We start from the raw sequence: 19,433 nt of genomic DNA on the forward strand, positions 1-19,433 counted from the left end.
GTGTTTCAAAGGAACGAAGCAGGTCATGCAAAACATGCAGAAGCTGGAAAGGAAGGTATGCCATTCACAGTTGACATTCAACAAGATTAATGGATGCAGTGCTTCAGTTTGAGTGGAGATATGAACACATATGACGGTCAAAATTGAATCCTGATAATTTAATTTCATGTCAGGCCCTAGCTTTGTGATTTGATAAAAGCACATTGACAAACAATATCTGTAACTCATAAGGTACAGCCTTGAACCGGGCTCTAATAAAACACCTTGGTTTCATCTTCAATCTCCACCTTGGTTGTTATTAAACACTAGTGAGATAAACCTGATGTTTATTATACATCCTTATTTCTGATTGTGAGCTAGTAGGATGCTGTGTTTTTGTCTGTCAGCTGATAAGGATTTCTGGTCATTCTGGTGAAAGAGGGATGGGAGAAGAGAGGAAAAGAGGAAAGGAGACAGGCATGTGGGTGGGAATGGGGGGTTCAACAGATTTTTCAGACATGATCCCTTTAAACTTCACAAACTTGAGTAACACAGGCTCTTAACACAGCGTCACTGCCTTTGTGCTCTCAAGTAAACCGAGCAAATAATGGGTTAAATAAAGCATCCCAACCAGTGAACACCAGAGTGAAGAAAAATGACTAAAAACTACAAAAGAAACCGGTATAATGGAGGTCCACCATGAGCCCAGTGTCCGGGGAGTTAGTCGTATTAGTCCCGGCGTGCTGCTCCAGTGGACGTTAAGAGGGCGATCTAACGCCGTCCCTTCCAGACAGCCATGCATGCACAGCGACCAACACAGGCAGGTGATCATAAAACACCAAACACCACCAACAAAAATAAATGCCGCAAAGTAACATGGTGCGGGGGCAAAAGTAAAAGTAAGAATTGCGTTTCAAAATGCACAACATGACAAAGAGCAGCTAGACATGGGTCGGTTCCAACTTACTTCCATATTGCTGTCTAGAGATCCTGCACTGCTGCGGCGGCCACGCTTGCCTGCCCAGGACATGCAGACAGATTAGACAGGTCAACACACCTGGGAGATCGAGAGGGGAATCTAGACCCTTCCGCCTATTCTAGTGCTCTGGAGGAGAGCGGCAACACACAGCCAGCTATCTGCAGCTCTACGGGGAAGGAGGGGAGGAGGGGGAGGAGGGGACGAGGGGGAGCAGGGGAACAGGGAGGGCGGGGCACTCCTACTGCACTCAGCTAGGCCACGGGCTCCATCCAAGGTTGACCTCTGTACAGAACACCATGAGTCAGGACTGGCAGACCGTTTCTATGGTTCCAACAGAGATCTGGCCTTGCAGAATAGGTCAATCCAATGAACTTGGAGAAACAATCTGTTCAAACAAGGCAATTCTTTACAAGGAACCAAATTGCCCTCCCTAAAGATGAATACGTATCGATCTTGTGCAATGTGTGGAGTACCAGATGACAAGAAACACAAACAGTTGTTCTAGATAAGCCTCCCAAAGGTACAAAGGGAATAATGCACCAGCAACTCCAACCCAAACTCATTTCAATCAAAGGCACATCATTGTGAAAGTTAAGAAACTGAAAATGCCAGAACAACTAGAGAAAAATAAGAGAAATGAGTACTAACAATGCCCAGGCAAAAGAACCATTTGTTTTGATTGAAACACAGAAGAAAAGGCAAGGAGGGGAGAGTGTTCCTCCATCAGATGTATCCTCAGGCTGTGGAGAGCGTCTGACAGAGTCAGGGCCTGTGGCTACACTGTGGAGCCTGGCTGCAGGGGTCAACAAGCCCCTCCCAGCCCTCAGACACATGGTCATTTATCTCCACCAACTACATAATGCCTTCTGTTCCCTTGTTGCCACGACCAGGGTTAGCAGTCAATAGTGCCCAGTCAATTACACCCAGGTCCATTAGTGAAAACATTCATCTCTCCCTGAGCCCCATACATACAAGAAGCTCTCTATTGCTGAACTCCTCTCTGTATTACAGATGCTACTGAGGTAACTTAAGGACAGACCTGTTGCCTGGCTGGTCGCCTGCAGTGGCTGTGGGCCAAAACAGACCTATAGAAGGTGTTCATCTGCACACCTGAACACTGCTCCCAGCTGCCAGTGAGAAGAACATCATGCCAGAACCTAGCTCACGGTTTCCTATCACTACAGAGGGGATGAGGACTACATGGGTCTATATGTAAATGCAGGGCTCTAAGTTGGTCTGGCGACCCCTGACCTCACCTGCGTCCGAGAGGTCTCGCAGGGAGCTGCTGAGGGCGCTCCTCTTCAGCCCCTCCCCCATGGCGTAGGTGTCGTCCAGGCTGCCACGGCTCAGGTTGCCGTTGCCCGCCTCCTTCTTCAGGCCAGAGCTCTGGGACAGGCTGGGCCTCACCACCCCCTTCTGCTTCTCCAGCTCCGCTGCACCAGCACAGCACACATTTGCAACAGTCTTTACCACTTGAATGGGTTTACCCCTTTGACAATCCAAATTCAATTCAGCACATTTTGTGTATTTCCTTGTCCTTTTTTCTACTTTAGTCTTTCAACTGTCATGTCTGGAGGGTAGGTAAATGATGTGCTTGGTGGGGGACGTCTGCTCACACTCTATCCGGTACTTCTCCATCTCTTGGATCTCAGCAATGGACTCGCGCAGGTCATCTGTGAACTTCTTGCGGTCCTGGGGGTTGGGGGCGTTGAAGTTGATGAGGACTTTGACGTCCGCTCCAGGGATGGCAGATGTCAGGCGCACTCCATTGGGATAATCTGAGAAAGGACAGCACAGGTTCCAGACATCTCACTGTTATGCTCCTAGTTCTTAACAGCCCTTGTTACTGGTGGGACCATGTTAACCAATCTGGGGAGTGGGACAGGCCATGTCATCATGAGAAGGGGCCCACAGTGATGGGGTCACACATTCATGTTGAATCACGGTTAACAGGTGCATAGTCAAGTGGAGACACCGCGGGTCAACCTACACTGATTCTCAAACAGGAGCACCTGCATCCCATACAGAGAGAAAGACTGTCTGAAGCTGTACGTCACCGAGTTCTTCTTCTTCTGAAATATCTTTGTGACCTGGGAAGGAATGAAAGATGCAAGATAGAAAATCTAGGTTTGCATGAACTGTCATTCCTGAGAGTCCTGCGTCACAGTTCAGAGCAGACAGTTATCTCAGCTGGAGACATACCACCAGCAGGTCGTTGAAGAGGAATATCTCTCTCTGGTGCAGACCGAGCTTTTGAGGCTTGTTGGGGTCGGGGACTTCAAAGAGTCTGCAGTAACACACCAGCCTCCGGTGAGGTAAGGACAGCACCTGCAGGCCCAAACACACCCGTCACAGACAAGTCAGAGCCCCAGTCAATGCTCAACTTTTGATATACTGTCTATACTGTATATATATGCATATTAGAAGTGCCAAACCTACTAGGTATTTTCGATGTATGTTTATGTCGAGTAAAAGCAATACTCACACATCCTAGACCATGGTGCAAAGAACCAATCTAAAACATGAGAACCAGAAAGTAAGGGACAAAGAGAGAGAGAAAGAGAAAGATTAATTTACTATTGTCTACCATTGTCTCTGGTGTCCAAAGACATGTATTCCTGCCTTGGTATTTGACCTATTGTTTTTATCGGTGTTCCTGTTGAGCTCTTTTCCTGATTGGGCTTGCTGTGACACTGCACATTTTTTAACCTTTTATGTCAGAGCAGCCAGCACTGCCACACCCTCTATATCTCCTGAAGTGTTTGTGTGCATGTTCACCATTGGATAATTAGTATCTCTGTGTGCCTTGTTCTGAATCAGGCTGCCCCCCCCGCCCCTATATTTTGCTGAATCATCTCAGTAAGGTAAAGTCACAATCATTATGATGATGAGTAGACAGAAAAAGAAAGGGACAGAGAGACAGAGAATGAAAGAGAGGGGAGAAAGTAAAGAGTGAGGAGAGAAAGACGGGAACAGAAAGTAAACAACCCACCGTGCAACTTATCTCTGTCTGTGTGATATTTACAACTGGATCGTTTTATTCATCATGCAGTGTGTCTGTATTTACAGCAAAGTACCTCTGCACACGTCTTTTCTGGGCTGATGCTAAGGGTCAGAGATACAAATGGAATCACCCAGCATAAAGGCCTCCTGTCATGAGGAAAATTCCAACTAGAAAAGCCTGTCCTGTTAAAACCCCTCTCTAATGCTCCTTATTTAGACACTGTTGGATATGAATAACGCAAGCCCTTTCCATGTATGACAGATCCTGATAGGTTGCTCCGGTCCTTGCAGCGTGTGCTGTGTCCACTCAGAAGGGCTCTGTGTGGACTGAGTGGGCAGGGCGGCAGGAATGGAGCTTCGGGTACTCCTTCTGTACTGTACTGTGCTGTGCTGTACTGTGCTGTACTGTGCTATGCTGTGCTGTGCTGTGCTGTACTGTGCTATGCTGTGCTGTGTTGTGCTGTGCTGTATTGTGCTCTACTGTGCTGTGCTGTACTGTAGGAACACACGTACCGGCTTTTTCCCCACAATGAGCTTTTCCACCTTTTGGACCTGAGAAACGTGGTCTTCGTTGGTCTTGAGCTCTCGTTTACGGATCCTCTCATAGATCCCAATCAGCATCTCTCTAGGGATGTCCTCCCCATCATCCACTCCTGAGAGAGAGAGAGAGAGACAGAGAGAGAGAGAGACAGAGAGAGAGACAGAGAGACAGCCAGAGAGAGAGAGAGAGAGCGAGAGAGAACGAGAGAGAGCGAGAGAGAGCGAGAGAGAGCGAGAGAGAGACAGAGAGAGAGAGAGAGAGAGAGAGAGAGAGAGACAGAGAGAAACAAAGAGAGAGAGAGACAGAGAGAGAGAGAGAGAGAGAGAGACAAAGGGGTGGCATCATAAATACAAAAAGATTTTTGAGCGATTTACAATTTTAACTACTTCAATTGGCAGATCATTTCATTAGGCATGCTGTGAACTCCTGCTAAAGCTTTAATATCTATTTTTATTGAGGGCAACTAAACAAATTGTAAAATAAATTGCATAAATTGCAATGGGGAACCATGACTCATGGATGCACATGCTTAATTTGAAAGGAGCAATCTCCTTGGTCTGTCTGACAGCACTGGGAAGTGAATGGTGCTACTATACCTCTGAGATTTTTGACAAAGTCCTCCAGCTTCATCTTCCTCTCTGGTTTGACGTTGGGGCTGTACATGTCTGTGTTGAGGAGGATGATGGCGAAGGCCAGGATGAAGATGGTGTCTGGGTTCCTGAACTGGCGCACCACACCTGGGTTACAGATGCAGTAGCGCTGGCTGGGGGGAGAACAAGAGGGAAAGAGAGAGAGAGAGAGAGAGAGAGAGAGAGAGAGAGACAGATTGAGAGAGGAAGATTATTCTATTAGAAGCAGCAACATTACACAAATATCTATAAACTTTCTCTGAGAACAGATGGTGACTATCAAACCACACACAGCATCAGTATCAGAACAACCACAAGTAAATCAATATCTGCCCTGAGCCATTGGTTCCTTTTACACGCAGGGGTGTCAATATTGATATTGGGCAACAGTGCGGTCTGTGGTCATTAGGATGACCTTCCTCATATCTGAGCCAACTGGCTGAGGAGTTTTTCTCTGTCTCAAAACACTGGTTCTGGCCCTCAGGCAGTCGACTGGAAAATAATAGAACTTACTGTTCAGTGAGTCCATGATCATATTACTGATGGGCACGGGCTGCACCCAAAGACTTGACTTGTATCATCACATCTTTGAAATGCATCAGCCCCTGCTGTGTTTACTGATACAAAGTTGTTCTTACTCAGCACAGATCGAAGTGCATTCTCTCAGGGCATGAGAAGGCTTTTTAGGTCGTTAGGAGATTAATTAAACCAGGGCCAACAACAGCGGCGCCTCAGTTTGCTGTGGGGCTATGATGGTTTTTCGACAATCGTTGGATGGATTCCACCCACAGGACTGTCAGAACGTACTCTTGGCCAGCAAGTGATGCCTTCAGTCTTACCTGTATGCTTCTATGAGGCGCTCCACCTTCTGGGCCTCCCCCTGAACCCTGATATGAGCCTGGAACTTCCTCAGGGCCTCGTCCAGCTCCATGGCTGAGAAGTCCATCTCATCAACGACACAGCTGGACACACACACACACGCACGTACACACACACGTACGCATGCACATACACGCACACATACACACACAGGAACACACACACACAGGCTCAGTGGAAAAAAACAGGAACAAGCATAGTGTGGCACACAAATGAGCGCATAGACACACACGGACACACAGAGCCATTTCTCCTGGCAGTGTGATAATATGCTACAGTAAAGTCCTAAAAATCTCATTTAAAATCAATCGAGGCATAAGTGGGTTACAGCGATGCCGACTTTGATGCGCAGATAGCATCGACTCTCCAGAAAAGATGAGATCTCGCTCGGATCTACAGATGCGAGGAAAATAACCCTTTAAAATTCCTGTCAAATTGAACCGGAGGAAACATGTCTGGTGTTATCCTCCCCAGAATCTTGATAGGTTCTACTGGAGGGTGTTCTGACTCCCAGCCTCAGTGGCCAGGACTAGGGCCACAAAAGACCCATCAGTAACACTCAGCGAGGTCAAGTGCTCCGGACCACTTGAATTCTGTCAGAGTTGCTGGACACAGACCAATTCTCTATGTGCAGATCGTGTCTGCTTAAGCGTTTGAGCCATGACTATGTACTGAAATAACAGGAATGACTCACCAGCTACATCACAAAGATGAAATTATTCATAGAAAAACACACTTAATAGCACCACCTCTATTTTCAAATATCTGCAGGCGGAAATATCAATATAGAGCTGTTTGTTTAGACAGATCATGGACTAAATAAGAGTTTTACAGAGTTGGTTTGTAGATAGAAATAACATGCTCTGTGCACAACTGTGCTCTTCTTTGTTGTTGCTGCATATTGATTATAGTCCAACTCACTCCAGGACATCTCTGTTGAACTGCTTCTGTCTGTTTCCCAGGAACTCCCCAATCATCTGCCGGCTCAGCCCTTTCCTCTGCAAAAGGAAGTGAGCCACACCCACAGGTGTGTCCGGAACAAACCCTCGCTCAATCAGATACTGGACGCCCTTCTCTGGTTTCCTACAGACACAGGGAGGAGAGGAGAAAGGGTTGACTTTCTGCCAAATTCATTGCTCTGCTAAAACGATGTCTTATTAGAAATGTGTGTCAGAGGAGCAACAGGATTTGGGGTGGGGGAGGGGTGGGCGACAGCCTGGATTCGAGCAAAGCCAAGCACAAATGATTAAAATGGATGTGGTCCTCTACAACATAAAAGCAAATCCACAATCTGAAGAAGATTAAACAAAATTGCACGACAGAAAGAGAGAGCTTTCTCGTTAATCACTGTTATCACATTTTATACAATTCTCTGTGTAACAAAAATGAAGGCGCTATTTAACGACATCCGTGTCTTCTGAGTAAAAGGACATTTAATGCAGGGGGCTCTCATTAAGACATGCCTTTAATCTGTACTCTGTGGAAGGGTCCAACTCAGTGAGCCCTGCTCAATCGTTAAATAAATAGCAATTTGGTCTTTAATCTTTCCCAGTCTTTCGCAGAGAGTTGATTGCGAGCACTGATTGCAGATTGTCATAGGTATGCCAGTAAAGCACTGGGCCATCGACTTAGTGTGGAGCTCTGTGTGTGAGGAGGGGAGTGTGAGTGGTGTTCTGAGAGCAGTGGGGCACGTACTTGTTGAAGAGGTTGAGTCCGATCCTGTAGTGCCTCTTGCGTATGATGTCGTTGCTGAAGGCGGGCGAGTCCCAGCTGTTGCGGGTCTCTTTGTGGTACGTCTGCTTGCTCAGGGTCTGCTCCCTCAGGCTGTCCCTGGACGACGACTCGGAGCTGCAGTTGATGGTGTCGTTGGAGTTGGATGTGCTGTTGATGCTGTCGTTGTCGCCGTCGGAGAAGTCCGACTCGGACTTGCTCTGCCGGTTGGCCGTGCCGTTGATGGCCAGGTGGCTCTCCAGCTGCCGGTGGCGGTGGCGCGGCACCGCCGCCACCGCCTCGTCGTCCCGGGACGGCCCCCGAGACGGCAGGGCGTGGCTGATGTGCTTGGGGCTGGCCTGCTGGCTGCTGCGCTCGTAGGCGCTCTGCCTCTTCAGGGAGCTGCGGTCGGAGCGGTCGCTCAGGTCCACGGAGCTGTCACTGGGGGGCTCGATGGTGAGGAGGGGCAGGTGGTCCACCCGCAGCCTCTGCTCCTGGCACTCCAGAGAGGGCGTGCTGCGGCAGCTGGTGTCCGTGTCGCCCTTGTCGTCCTTGTGGGCCAGTGACCAGTACTCCTGGGAGGAGTTGAGCGAGCGCAGCCGCAGCTCCGACTCGGTGCTGGAGGGCCGGTCGGCTGACTGGGACAGTGGGAGGGGCGGGGACAACTCCTCCTCGTCGATGTAGAGGGTTACGTCGCTGTACGAGGCCGTCATCTCGTCCAGCTTGCGGTGCTCCGAGGAGCTGTGGGAGGGTTTGACCTTGTAGGTCACCTCCCTCTCCATGTCTGGAAGGCCCCTGGAGGGCTCCGGAAGGCTATCGTCCCCGTGCAGACTGCGACAGTTCAGGGCGTCGTCTATGGACTCTGCCAGAGACTTGACCTGTCTGGAGAAGGCATCCTCGAGTTCTGTAATGGCGTCTGTGAAGTCATTCTGGGCTGCGGGTGACGTCATGATGGCAGGTACTCCCATGTCACCGCACTCTGACTGCACGAGTGCGCCAATCTTAGAGCCATCGTCTGTTAGGGAGACCTGCTTTCCCTCAAAGTAGGAGCTGTGGACTTTTTCAGGTCCTTCAAAGGAAAACTGCATTCTCATATTGGACAAGACGATTCGTCTGGACATACGGTTCTCTGACATAGAACTTCTGAGCCGTTCAAAGTTCTTGTTCATCTGATACTGGCGGAAGGCGGTCTGGATGGTGCGCGCTGCATGGCGGGTTATAAAACGGCCCCCATACTTGCGCTCTAGCATCTCCACCTAAGAGACAGCAAACAGATGTGATGAGAAGACCACACAAGTATTACAAACCATGACTAATGGTTTTCTGTCTCCCTCTATGTTCCGGACAGTGGGTGATACTCTGAGAAATACAGGATCTATTATAGAATACAATGAGAGGAGATACAATTATGCTCATGGAGATTTGTATTAAACTACGTATTCACCGTTTTGCTGTGACTGAAAGCTCTGATTTTGATTAAGGATGGGATTGTAAGGATGCTATTCAGAATATCAATCATTAGTTCGTGAACAATAGGGCGCATAAAAAGGTCTCAATGGATCAAAGTCGGGCGAGTGTAACCAAGTTTAATTGGATAAACTCACTCATCAGTGTACATAACGCCCACCTACGCCATCAGAGAACAGAGAAGCCCTGTCCTACCTGCTTGTCCTGGAGGTCTGAGGAGAGCTCATAGCTCTCGGAGAGCGAGCGGGAGCGTTTGATGGCCTCCTCCTCGGCCTGCTTGCGGAGGATGGACTGCGAGTGCTGGAGCTTGGGCCTGCGTGGCCGCTGGACGTGTCCGTACAAGTGGGCGTTGAAGTGGTCAGGGCCCAGGCCGTGGCTGACCGGAGGGCGACCGTAGACCGCGCTGCTCTCCAGAGAGGTGGCCGCCTCGACACCGGGCGCGTCGCCTTCCACACTGCAAGGACAAACCGACCGAAGACGCTACATCAGACCACACTGCACACGCACCTCGCAGAGCGCCAGCATGGCTTACTACAGTGCCGTGAAGATAGTGTTTACGTCGATCGGCCAGCCTGCCTGGGTCAAAGTCCAAGTTGTTGTTGCAGTATTGTTTCTCAGCTAGGCACGTGGTACACCGGGTGAACTTTAGCACTGTACACAGGTATAAAGGGACCGAGGACAATCATAGGACCAGTATGAACAACTCGAGCCACACACACACACACACACAAGATCCTCCTCGAACACACTCTCCGAACGCTCACATCAGATGTGTAAACCGATTCAAGGATCAGTTGAGCCTTATTCATTTCAGAGTACTTTAATAGCGTATAAAGCATCTGCATTTAGGCTTTCCAACACTGGAGGAGACATGTTGATCATTGCTCAAACTCCATCAAGCTGTAGATCTCAGAACGCAGCTCCGCACAGGCCCATAAATCAGCTGGTGGAGCTGTTCTGCAGCGCCAGCATGCTGCAGAGCTCTGCCTGGGACAGTGTGGCTCTGAGTAGAGGTGCTTTTAGGTAATTCAATAATAAACTCCTTTTAAGGAATGAACCATGTGTCATGTTGGGTGGGGACCTTAGTAACAGCTATCTATTCTGAAGAACTCTTTTGTTTATGCATCTGGATCGGCTCTGTACCTGAACCACAACCGCCATTGACATATGGTCTTTATCAAACAACAACAATGTGTGTTTACTGCCAGGTAAGGTCAGGGCTTGTTTAAATATGTTCTGAGGTTAGTGCTTTGACAGCATATTCAGTCCACTGTTCGTGCCTCAGTAAATGCTGTGTACCATGTTGAGATCTAACAAAACTACAAAAAAACTGACCCTTGGCCAGAAAATATGTCCCATGATTCCCACAGGGTTTCAACCAAACGGTACAGGACTTAAGGGCTCAGTGTTTGTGAGAGGCTTGTGTACTGCAGCTAAAAGGGATAAAGCCGTTGCCTAATCACACAACAAAAAGACAAATCCCAGAATGCCATTCTGTGTGGTGTGCAGTGAGTGGGTTATCACAAGAAATCACAATGATCATCCGTATGACGGACAGTGCTGTTCAACTATGAAATGCACCAATGTGTAATAATGACACGAGTCAGCAAGGAGGAAGCTTGTCCCAGGGCAGTGCTTCCTGTTGTCAGTTAGGTTAGGTTCCCATATATCAGTTAGGATTCCTTGCATCACAGACTTTGTCTTCTGAATACTCGTCTGTAAAGTACAACATTAACATTAAAACATTCTGTCAGGTTAACTAACCTCCAAAGACAGATGTGAGGTCACAGTGGAATTTAAAGTGTTCTTCCTGACAGTTAACTATCTTAGCTCGGGGCCTGAGCTCTGAGTTGTTTTAGAGGATGATTTTGATGAGTTATTTTCTATTCCGTGTCTATGCTTCACCGTTCTCTGCAGAAACCTATTATTAGTAGAGAGATTTCCTCCACAGGCTGCCTAAATGATGGATGGCAACAACATCTCACAACTCACCTTGCAAAGCAATACTGTTTCACTGTGTGTCAAGGTTAGATAATAAAAGCTGAATAAAAAAGTGTAATAGGAAGGTTTTACGTCCGCCAGTAAATCAGAAGTCTGCAGGTCATGTTATGGTTTGACCTCTAGTTCTAATGTTGTTGTAAATGCTATGCATAGTAAATGAAAGTGTTAATAAAACCTCATTATGGAGCATTACGCAAGCCAGAATTAGTTAGCACCAGCTTTCTATTCTATCCCAGCTTTTGTTATGCAATAGAGCTTAAGTTATTAGATGTGGTAGGTGAGTAAGGTGTTTCTCCACTGAACCACAGAGAAAGAAAAGGGCCTATCTAGAAGAAGTCAGATGTCCCAGGGGAACAGACAGGACCTGGCCTTTACCCCATTTCCAGGAGCCCTCAGCAAGGTGCTCACAACCCAAGCAGAACCCATTAGACCCAACTACACCAAGGAACTGAAGATAAATGTGTCTAATGAGGAAGAAAGACGGTTCTTAATTGGACAGGAGACCATGCTATAATAGTGTCAGTGGAGGAGATGGGGAATATTCAGGGAGTGAATGGAGCCAGTGAGTGTTGAAGGCCAGCAGCAACTCCGGCTTGTTTTGGCCTCACTGGCCTTCATTTCCTTTCCTGCTGGCTGCTGCTTCTGTTGTTGGAGCCCCTGTGTGTTTTCCTGCCTCACTGTAAGACACATGTTAAGAGATGGAGAACCTTTGAAGCGCCTTGGCCTGTCTGACGGGGCCCTATTTAAACCATGGTGCTTGTCACATTCTGCTGTTGAAGATGCTGTTACGAATGTAGTCACTCTCCCTGGCTGGCAGATAGAATCAATCTCAACAGTATAGTAGCAGAGCGAGAGAGAGGGAGAGAAAGAGAGAGAGACAGAGCGAGAGAGACAGACAGAGCGAGAGAGAGAGAGAGCTCGGGAGACCCATCACCTCTCTAGAGCCAAGCAGCCATGAAGCCTCTTGAAAATTAATAACGTTCTAAAATCCCATTTAAATGCAGAAAAAGGGGCAAAGGAGAGTGAATAGGCTGGTCAGAGACCACCGTCATTAGAATATTCAGAGGCAAAAGGGTGTTTTATATGAAATTGAATGAGGAAAGAAAGAGTATTGAGGTCTAAGGTGGGGATTCAGATGAAGGCCTTTCAGACACTGAGGGGGATGAGCGTCTGACTGGCACCCGGACAGAGCCTGGGGGGTTATCGTGCCTTTTGACTGAAGATGTCCCAGTGATAGCACAGCTGTTTCTTCTACTGCAAGCCTTCCTATGCTTTCCCTCACCCCCTCCACACCCACTCTCTGTCTCTGTCTCTCTCTCTGACTCAGGAGAGAGGAGTTTGTCCCCCTGGAAGGTATCGGTGTGCACTAATGTCAAGGCTGTCTTTATCAAAGTCTACCTTGTGCACAGTTGATATTGATGTATGTCAGATATCAAACCACAATCGCCCCCTTGCAACCATGACATGACGAAAAACTTGGGATCATGCTTGCCAAACTATGTCAGTTATGCATTAGTACTGATTTAGAACTTTATCTTTTTGTTAAAAGCCAGTAATAGTCACTAATGATATTACAGCAATTCCAATGGAAATCAGCAGATAAGGTTCATGCTGACGAAGGTTTAAACTAGTGGATTACAGTAAATCATCTGACAGGAAATGGCAGGGCTGAAACTGGGTTTGTCTACAAAAAAAACATAAATACATACCCTCACATGCGCGCAGACACACACAAACACCCACCCACACACACACACACACACACACACACACACACACACACACACACACACACACACACACACACACACACACACACACACACACACACACACACACACACACACATGCACACACAGACCCTCGGGCTGTTTCCATTGATTTACTGATGTTTGTCACTATCCACATTGAATGTTTTCCACCTGCTACAACATCGAACCTTTCACAAGTTAATTACTCTCACAAACGAGTTGATTAAGTGTGAGTTAGAGCGTATTAATAAATGAACAGTTAAATGTGACTAAGCTGCATTGACATGCGCAGCACGCAGCAGGAAGATCAACTTGCAGCCTACTGATGGAGCAGGAAAAGCTAAGGCATCATAAATAAAGCCCCCTTTGTTTACACAAAGCTCCCTCTTTATAATTTCATCACACGCTGTGTCCGGGCGCTACCCGCATTTTAATAAATGGAATTTAATATCTAATAAAGGTTAGTGGAAAATGTCCTTGGTTCCTTATTTCTAATGGTCTCAGGCACTTTGGCAGCCAGGCCTCAGTAAGGACCTGACATGTGCTGTACATCACACATCCACAGGCATGCTCCATGCCTGACTGGAAAAAAAGAATGGTGTATTCCCCACAAGCAGACACCCGCATGTACCAACACAGCCACACACACACTGCTTACCCGCTGTTTAGTTCCAGCTCCAGCAAGGATTGACTCCTGTCTGACGCACAATGTAAACACCACATTTTTCTGTGTGAACGTCTACAGCATGACCAGCATGACCAGATCACTGAAGCTCCATCACAAGCCCAGACCGAGCCCCAGAACAGCAGCGGTCCCAACACCACTCATCCAGCTCAGCCCGGCAGTGAAGGCTCTCCCCTCCTGCTGTAGACTGCCTCTCCTCCTCCTGGCCCTCCTCTCTGAGCCGGCTCAGAGGGGCGCGCTGCCCAGGAAGAGAGGGAAGGAATTCTTCCAGAAGGAAATTGGGTCGTCTGGCAGCGAAGGTGATGACCCGGGATGAGGAGGTTGGGAGCTCGGAGCGGGGCGCGTGCTGCCAGTGGAGACAGGGTCACAGGGCTGGACAAGGGACTCCAGGACGCACAGGAATGTGAGTGGGAAGCGTTCCCCAAGCAAGGCGGGTTATTAGTAGCTGGGAGGATGCGGGCGGTTGGGAGTAAGTGGGAGGCAGCCCCTCGCTTGTTTAACACTTCAGCTGCCATTCCTGTGGCCGTGGAAGTCCCACCGCAGTAACCTGAGACCAGGGTCCCCACGGCAGAGCCCAGCCACATGGGCTCCACAGCACCACAGACCTGAGCTGACATACATACTGGATATGTCGGGCAGATGTTACATCACAAACACAGCTTTAGCAAGGAGACTGAAGAGACAAGTCCAAATATTGAGTCATTTGATCAAAAATGACGTTCCATCCTGCAACAGCTGCAGATAATGTGACTTGAACATGAACAGACGGCCAGTGTCAGTTGGATCGCTAAAATCTCAGTGTGCTGATATTTAGATTGACCCTCCCCCCATTTCCGCCCATCAAGAGGGTGGCTTGGGCTTTACGCATTTCCACATAATGACATCATTACCAAAACAATGGGCGTAGGTCCGCCGGAGTGGAGATCCTATCATACTGTGAAAGCTGGGCTATAACTGTGCATGGAGCTGGGCCAAAACATACCTCATATGGCCCATCATGGCAGAACATTAAAAAAGATAGCAAAATGGCTCCCATCTGGGGGGAGTTCACAGGGAGTGGAGCACTCCACATCCGTCTGAACAGGGGGTGGTGCCTGTCTGCAATTACTTGGGGAGCTAAGCCTCTCTCCCTGGGGAGACATAACTCAACCCCTCACCTCTCCCTGCGCACGTCCTCCAGAAGCGCAGACCCCTTGCGGAGAAGTGGAGGTGAGCCTGAAAGGCAGCCCCCTCGTGGAGGTGAGCCTGAGAAGCAGCCCCCTCGCGGAGGTGAGACCGAGAGGCAGCCCCCTCGCGGAGGTGAGCCTGAGAGGCAGCCCCCTCGTGGAGGTGAGCCTGAGAGGCAGCCCCCTCGTGGAGGTGAGCCTGAGAGGCAGCCCCCTCGTGGAGGTGAGCCTGAGAGACTGCCCCCTCGTCGAGGTGAGCCTGAGAGGCAGCCAGCCCGCGGCGGCACGCTCCACATCTGTCTCATGTCGCATGCAGGCAGCTGGCTGCTGGATGTCTGTCAGAGGGATCTCGCTCAGGGTTTTGTTCGCACTGCTCCTCTCTGTCAACACTGCAATCCTTTAGGAGTGGCGTGACGTCAGTCCTAGACGTATGAAGTGATTATAAGACAGCTGATTTGTTTTGTAGTGGCTTCAGAGACAACTGTATTCCTACAGGGTGCTGTGGTTCTATATTTACAGAGGAACAGAGAGACGTCTATTACAGGTCACCTTTCTACGACTTCATCGTGCAGTCTGTCATGGTTTTTGTCCCTTGACAGATAAGACAGATCATAGTTAAGATGGTATTTTGAGGTACAGTCAGTACATGTGTCATATTTTCCAGCTGATTTGCCTCTAATTACTACATATAGTGTAAAACAATCAGAATTACAAGAATAGTTTATAGGGTATATATTAGGGACACAGAAACACACTGAAAGGCAGTTGCTTTGAAAGTCAAACTGGTCTTTCTCAGAGAAACCCCACCACCAGACAGCCCTTTAAGAGACACACACACCTGTCACACACTGTCTGAATCCCCAACAGGGTGGCATATAAAAAGCAGACTGACTGGCTTTCACGCACTCTCTCTCCATCTGTGTCCTTGTACTAATCTCTTCATCCATCCATCCCTTCATCCATCCCTCCATCCATCCATCCCAGCTGCTGCAGGGAGAGTGACAGCTCTGCACTGGGGGAGTGAGGTCAGAAGTCAGTGCTGACCAATAGGAGCGCCTCCCTCTACATCCTCTCCTCTCAGGCTGATAGAGAAGCCTTCCACCGTTTCCAGGAAACTGCTGTTTTGTTGGAATGTTGACCAAAATAGCTGCATTGACAGGCATTTCATTTTCTGCTCTGCTTGGTAAGTAATCTGCTGCGTCTGAGTCAGAGGGACTGAGACAAATGTGTTTGGAGGACCTCTACTGCAGATGTCTGAAAACAACCAGAATGCTGATTACAAACACCAGAACACAAATGCTTTTGCCATCCAGGGCATCTCTGTAGAAGGTCTACCTACTCGATAACCCCTGGTTACACATAAAACATACTCCATGTACCTGTAGTACATGGAGTATGTTAAAGTGCTTTGTGTTCAACTCCATGTTTACAGAACATATAGTTTGTAATTGTTTAAACTGCATTTACAACAAAATACTACAGCCTGTATTAATTGCTCTCCATGCGTACGAACAAATGAAAAACTTGGCAGGGCATTTATTGTAGTCATAAATGTTGTTTTCCTAACCCCTACAGCATGGAGACCTGTATGTTTACACAATCTTTAAACTGTTATCGTTAGGCGCCAGCAATACTAGAGCACATTTGCAATATTTCCAGATACAAAACAATTTCCTGTACTCCTGAAATTATTTTCTATTTTTATTATTTGGTCATGGAAAAAAATTGTTCAGTTCCTCTTTTTCCACCCACACCTTACGCTTGGCCAATGCATGCTGTATGACCAGCTCTCTGGCCACACCATGTAAAGCTGTTTGGCTCCTTTCCAGTCCCCTAATCCCTGAGCCCTGGGATCCCACCCACGTGTGGGCTGAGCAGCCCAGCCAGGCTGGGCTAGCCTCCCTATCCTCCTCCCCAGCCAGGCTGGGCTAGCCTCCCTATCCTCCTCCCCAGCCAGGCCAGCCTCCCTATCCTCCTCCCCAGCCAGGCTGGGCCAGCCTCCCTATCCTCCTCCCCAGCCAGGCTGGGCCAGCCTTCCTGCCCCTGTCCTCCACTGCCTGCCTGCCACCAGGACAGGGAATGAACACTAGTGTAATATCTGACTGGTGGAGACAGCTGACCACACGACAGACATACTGTACACCCCACACATATTACACACATATTAATATGCAAACAACCCACATGCCTATATGTAGACTCACGCATACCAGATTACCAATTATCCTGAAAATAGAAAAGATAAGCCTTTATATGCTGTTGTTGATTGCCATATGGCATATTTCTTTTAATATTTATCTTCTAGTAGTTCTTCCCCTCGGCCATAGGTCTAGTTCCTCCAGCTTATCTCCACTAAGCCTCAGTATGTGACAATCCACACATCCTAATTCAGATTTGTCTCTCTAACTCTGGTAGCATACAGTCCCAATGCCATAAACCCCCAAAAATCACAATAAGAACCTTGTTGTACAATAAGAATAATCCACCCAGTACATTTAGACATCAACACAAGTCACAACACAGAGGTGTAGTTAAATAGGACATCATTTGGGTAGCGAAGCAGAGTAAAGTAGATTTATCATTATTCAATCTTCCATGTTTGTTTAGTTCAGACTGAGCAGTTAGCAACAGCCAACTGAGAACACAGGAAGCACATTAAAACACATTAGAAATCACCCGTCTGGAACGGTTAACAGACAGACACGAGACACAGTCTGAACATGACTTTCCAGTTAAACCACACCAAAGCGTTCCAGTACCACTCAATATCACCCGAGTACACACCTCTGCTGCCGAAAACAAAAGAATATTACCACTTAAGTCTCTGCAGTCAAAGAACTGACAATGGCTTGCAAGTTGTCATGAAGTAGCAATTAGTGCGGTGTGAAGAGCATGTGGTCATCCACACAGCGACAGAGAGCTGCCCCAGTGAGCACATGAACACCCTGCTGTCACTGGAACAGCAGCCGTACAGAGCGTGCCCAGACACTGTCTCAATCTGTGTGTGTGTGTGTGTGTGTGTGTGTGTGGGGGGGGGGACTGTGGCCAGCTCATACTGGAGGATTGAGCACATCTGGCTCTGGCTGCAGCCAACCCCAGGATAGATGGAACATCGTAAACAAAAAGAAGGGACAGCCTAATCGAATAACTGAAACCCCACCCAGCAGCCAGCCAGCCAGCCAGCCTGCGTCGGGGTCACCCTGGAGGCTCTGTGGACTGGTAAAGGAGCGAGGATGAGGATGGCTCAAGGAAGGCAGGGCTCCAGAATTTGGTGGTCTAAGTAAGGTCCACATCCCACCCCTACCCGCAGCGCTGTCAGCTGTCTGATATGTGATCCAGGACCAGCCATCACTTTGGACGAGCAGGGAACTCACTTCAAATGAATGGAGCTAAACTCTCTCTCTCTTCATCGCTCACCGCTGACACACAGTGCGATGCTCCACTGCGTCTGCCACACAGACTGATGGGTAGTGCCCTCCACAGTCCAATCTCCATCGCAGCCATCAGAGAGGGATGAAAGCCTCCTGAGCTAAGGGCTTAAAGAAACTGACGTGATATGGATTGGTCTGCGGCCCCTTATGGTTTCAAGGGCATGTGATCCATGGCAGTGACTGTGGTCTGTCAAATAGCTATACAGACAATCCAAAGGGAGTTAGTCAATGTATGGCCACACTATTGAGTGGAAAGTCCCTAAGATTCTCGAAACAAAGGGGGAGTCAGATGGCTGAGTGGTTAGGGAGTCGGGCTATTAATAAGAAGGTTGCTAGTTTGATTCCCGATTGTGCCAAATGATGTTGTGTCCTTGGGCAAAGCACTTCACCCTACTTGCCTCGGGGGAATGTCCCTGTACTTACTGTAAGTCGCTCTGGATAACAGCGTCTGCTAAATGACTAAATGTAAATGTAAAAGTAATGATTATGTTATGACTAAAAAGTACCAAGCTGTTATGTGGAAATGTGTTGGCTGAGAAAAAGGTTTGGCAAAGAATATATACAAACACACACACTGTGCATACACACACTTCAAGAGTATGGTACATAATAGGAAAAGATAAGTGAGCTCTGGACCTACCGTAGAGGAATATGTGAAGTCCGTCACAGCAGCGCTAGCAGCAGACCTACTGTTCAGATCAGTTCTCCAGGACAGTGTCCAGTCTGGTTCCATAGAGCACCTCTCATCAAACACTACTGCACTGTCAGAGGATCTTGGGGGATTTTTCAGAGTGGGCAGTGTGCACCACCTCTCTCTCTCTCTCTCTCTCTCTCTCTCTCTCTCTCTCTCTCTCTCTCTCTCTCTCTCTCTCTCTCTCTCTCTCTCTCTCTCTCTCTCTCTCTCTCTCTCTCTCTCTCTCTCTCTACCTCTCTCTCTCTCTCTCTCTCTACCTCAGGCCCTGTATGAGGGTGTATGCCACATGGCACGCACACTGAGGCTATTGAACACTTCCTGGTCCTGTCGTCTGCACCAGCCCTTGGCACTGTTGACCTTGGCACCTGGTATAAAGACAGCCTTTCTCCTGCCTGTCTTGCTGTGGGGGCTCTCACCTCCTCCCAGGACAGAGTGAAACTTCTAAAAAGGAGAACTTCTCTGTGCTTGAATGATGTCACAAGCTGACACTGTCAGACGAAGGGAGTGGCTGTTGACAC

At 48.3% G+C, this 19,433-nt stretch overlaps 1 protein-coding gene across 2 annotated transcripts in view; it reads right to left on the reverse strand.

Moving 5' to 3' along the window:
• Positions 1-19,433, reverse strand: part of iqsec1b (IQ motif and Sec7 domain ArfGEF 1b) — a 97,816-nt gene that overhangs the window by 4,028 nt on the left and 74,355 nt on the right. The window contains exons 4-15 of one of the 2 annotated variants that reach the window (XM_084704709.1): positions 9,383-9,641; positions 7,706-8,976; positions 6,932-7,093; positions 5,971-6,093; positions 5,099-5,265; positions 4,475-4,614; positions 3,444-3,473; positions 3,161-3,286; positions 2,949-3,048; positions 2,575-2,736; positions 2,215-2,391; positions 947-996 (exon numbers count right to left, since the gene is read on the reverse strand). In XM_084704709.1, coding sequence (XP_084560835.1) covers positions 947-996; positions 2,215-2,391; positions 2,575-2,736; positions 2,949-3,048; positions 3,161-3,286; positions 3,444-3,473; positions 4,475-4,614; positions 5,099-5,265; positions 5,971-6,093; positions 6,932-7,093; positions 7,706-8,976; positions 9,383-9,641 — 2,767 coding nt within the window. The remainder of the gene's footprint in view (positions 1-946; positions 997-2,214; positions 2,392-2,574; positions 2,737-2,948; positions 3,049-3,160; positions 3,287-3,443; positions 3,474-4,474; positions 4,615-5,098; positions 5,266-5,970; positions 6,094-6,931; positions 7,094-7,705; positions 8,977-9,382; positions 9,642-19,433) is intronic. The other variant, XM_084704710.1, reaches the window with a different exon arrangement.

Source organism: Hypomesus nipponensis, chromosome 9 (genome assembly GCF_054491055.1).
Source record: "Hypomesus nipponensis isolate SF chromosome 9, ASM5449105v1, whole genome shotgun sequence".
Lineage (NCBI taxonomy): Eukaryota > Metazoa > Chordata > Actinopteri > Osmeriformes > Osmeridae > Hypomesus > Hypomesus nipponensis.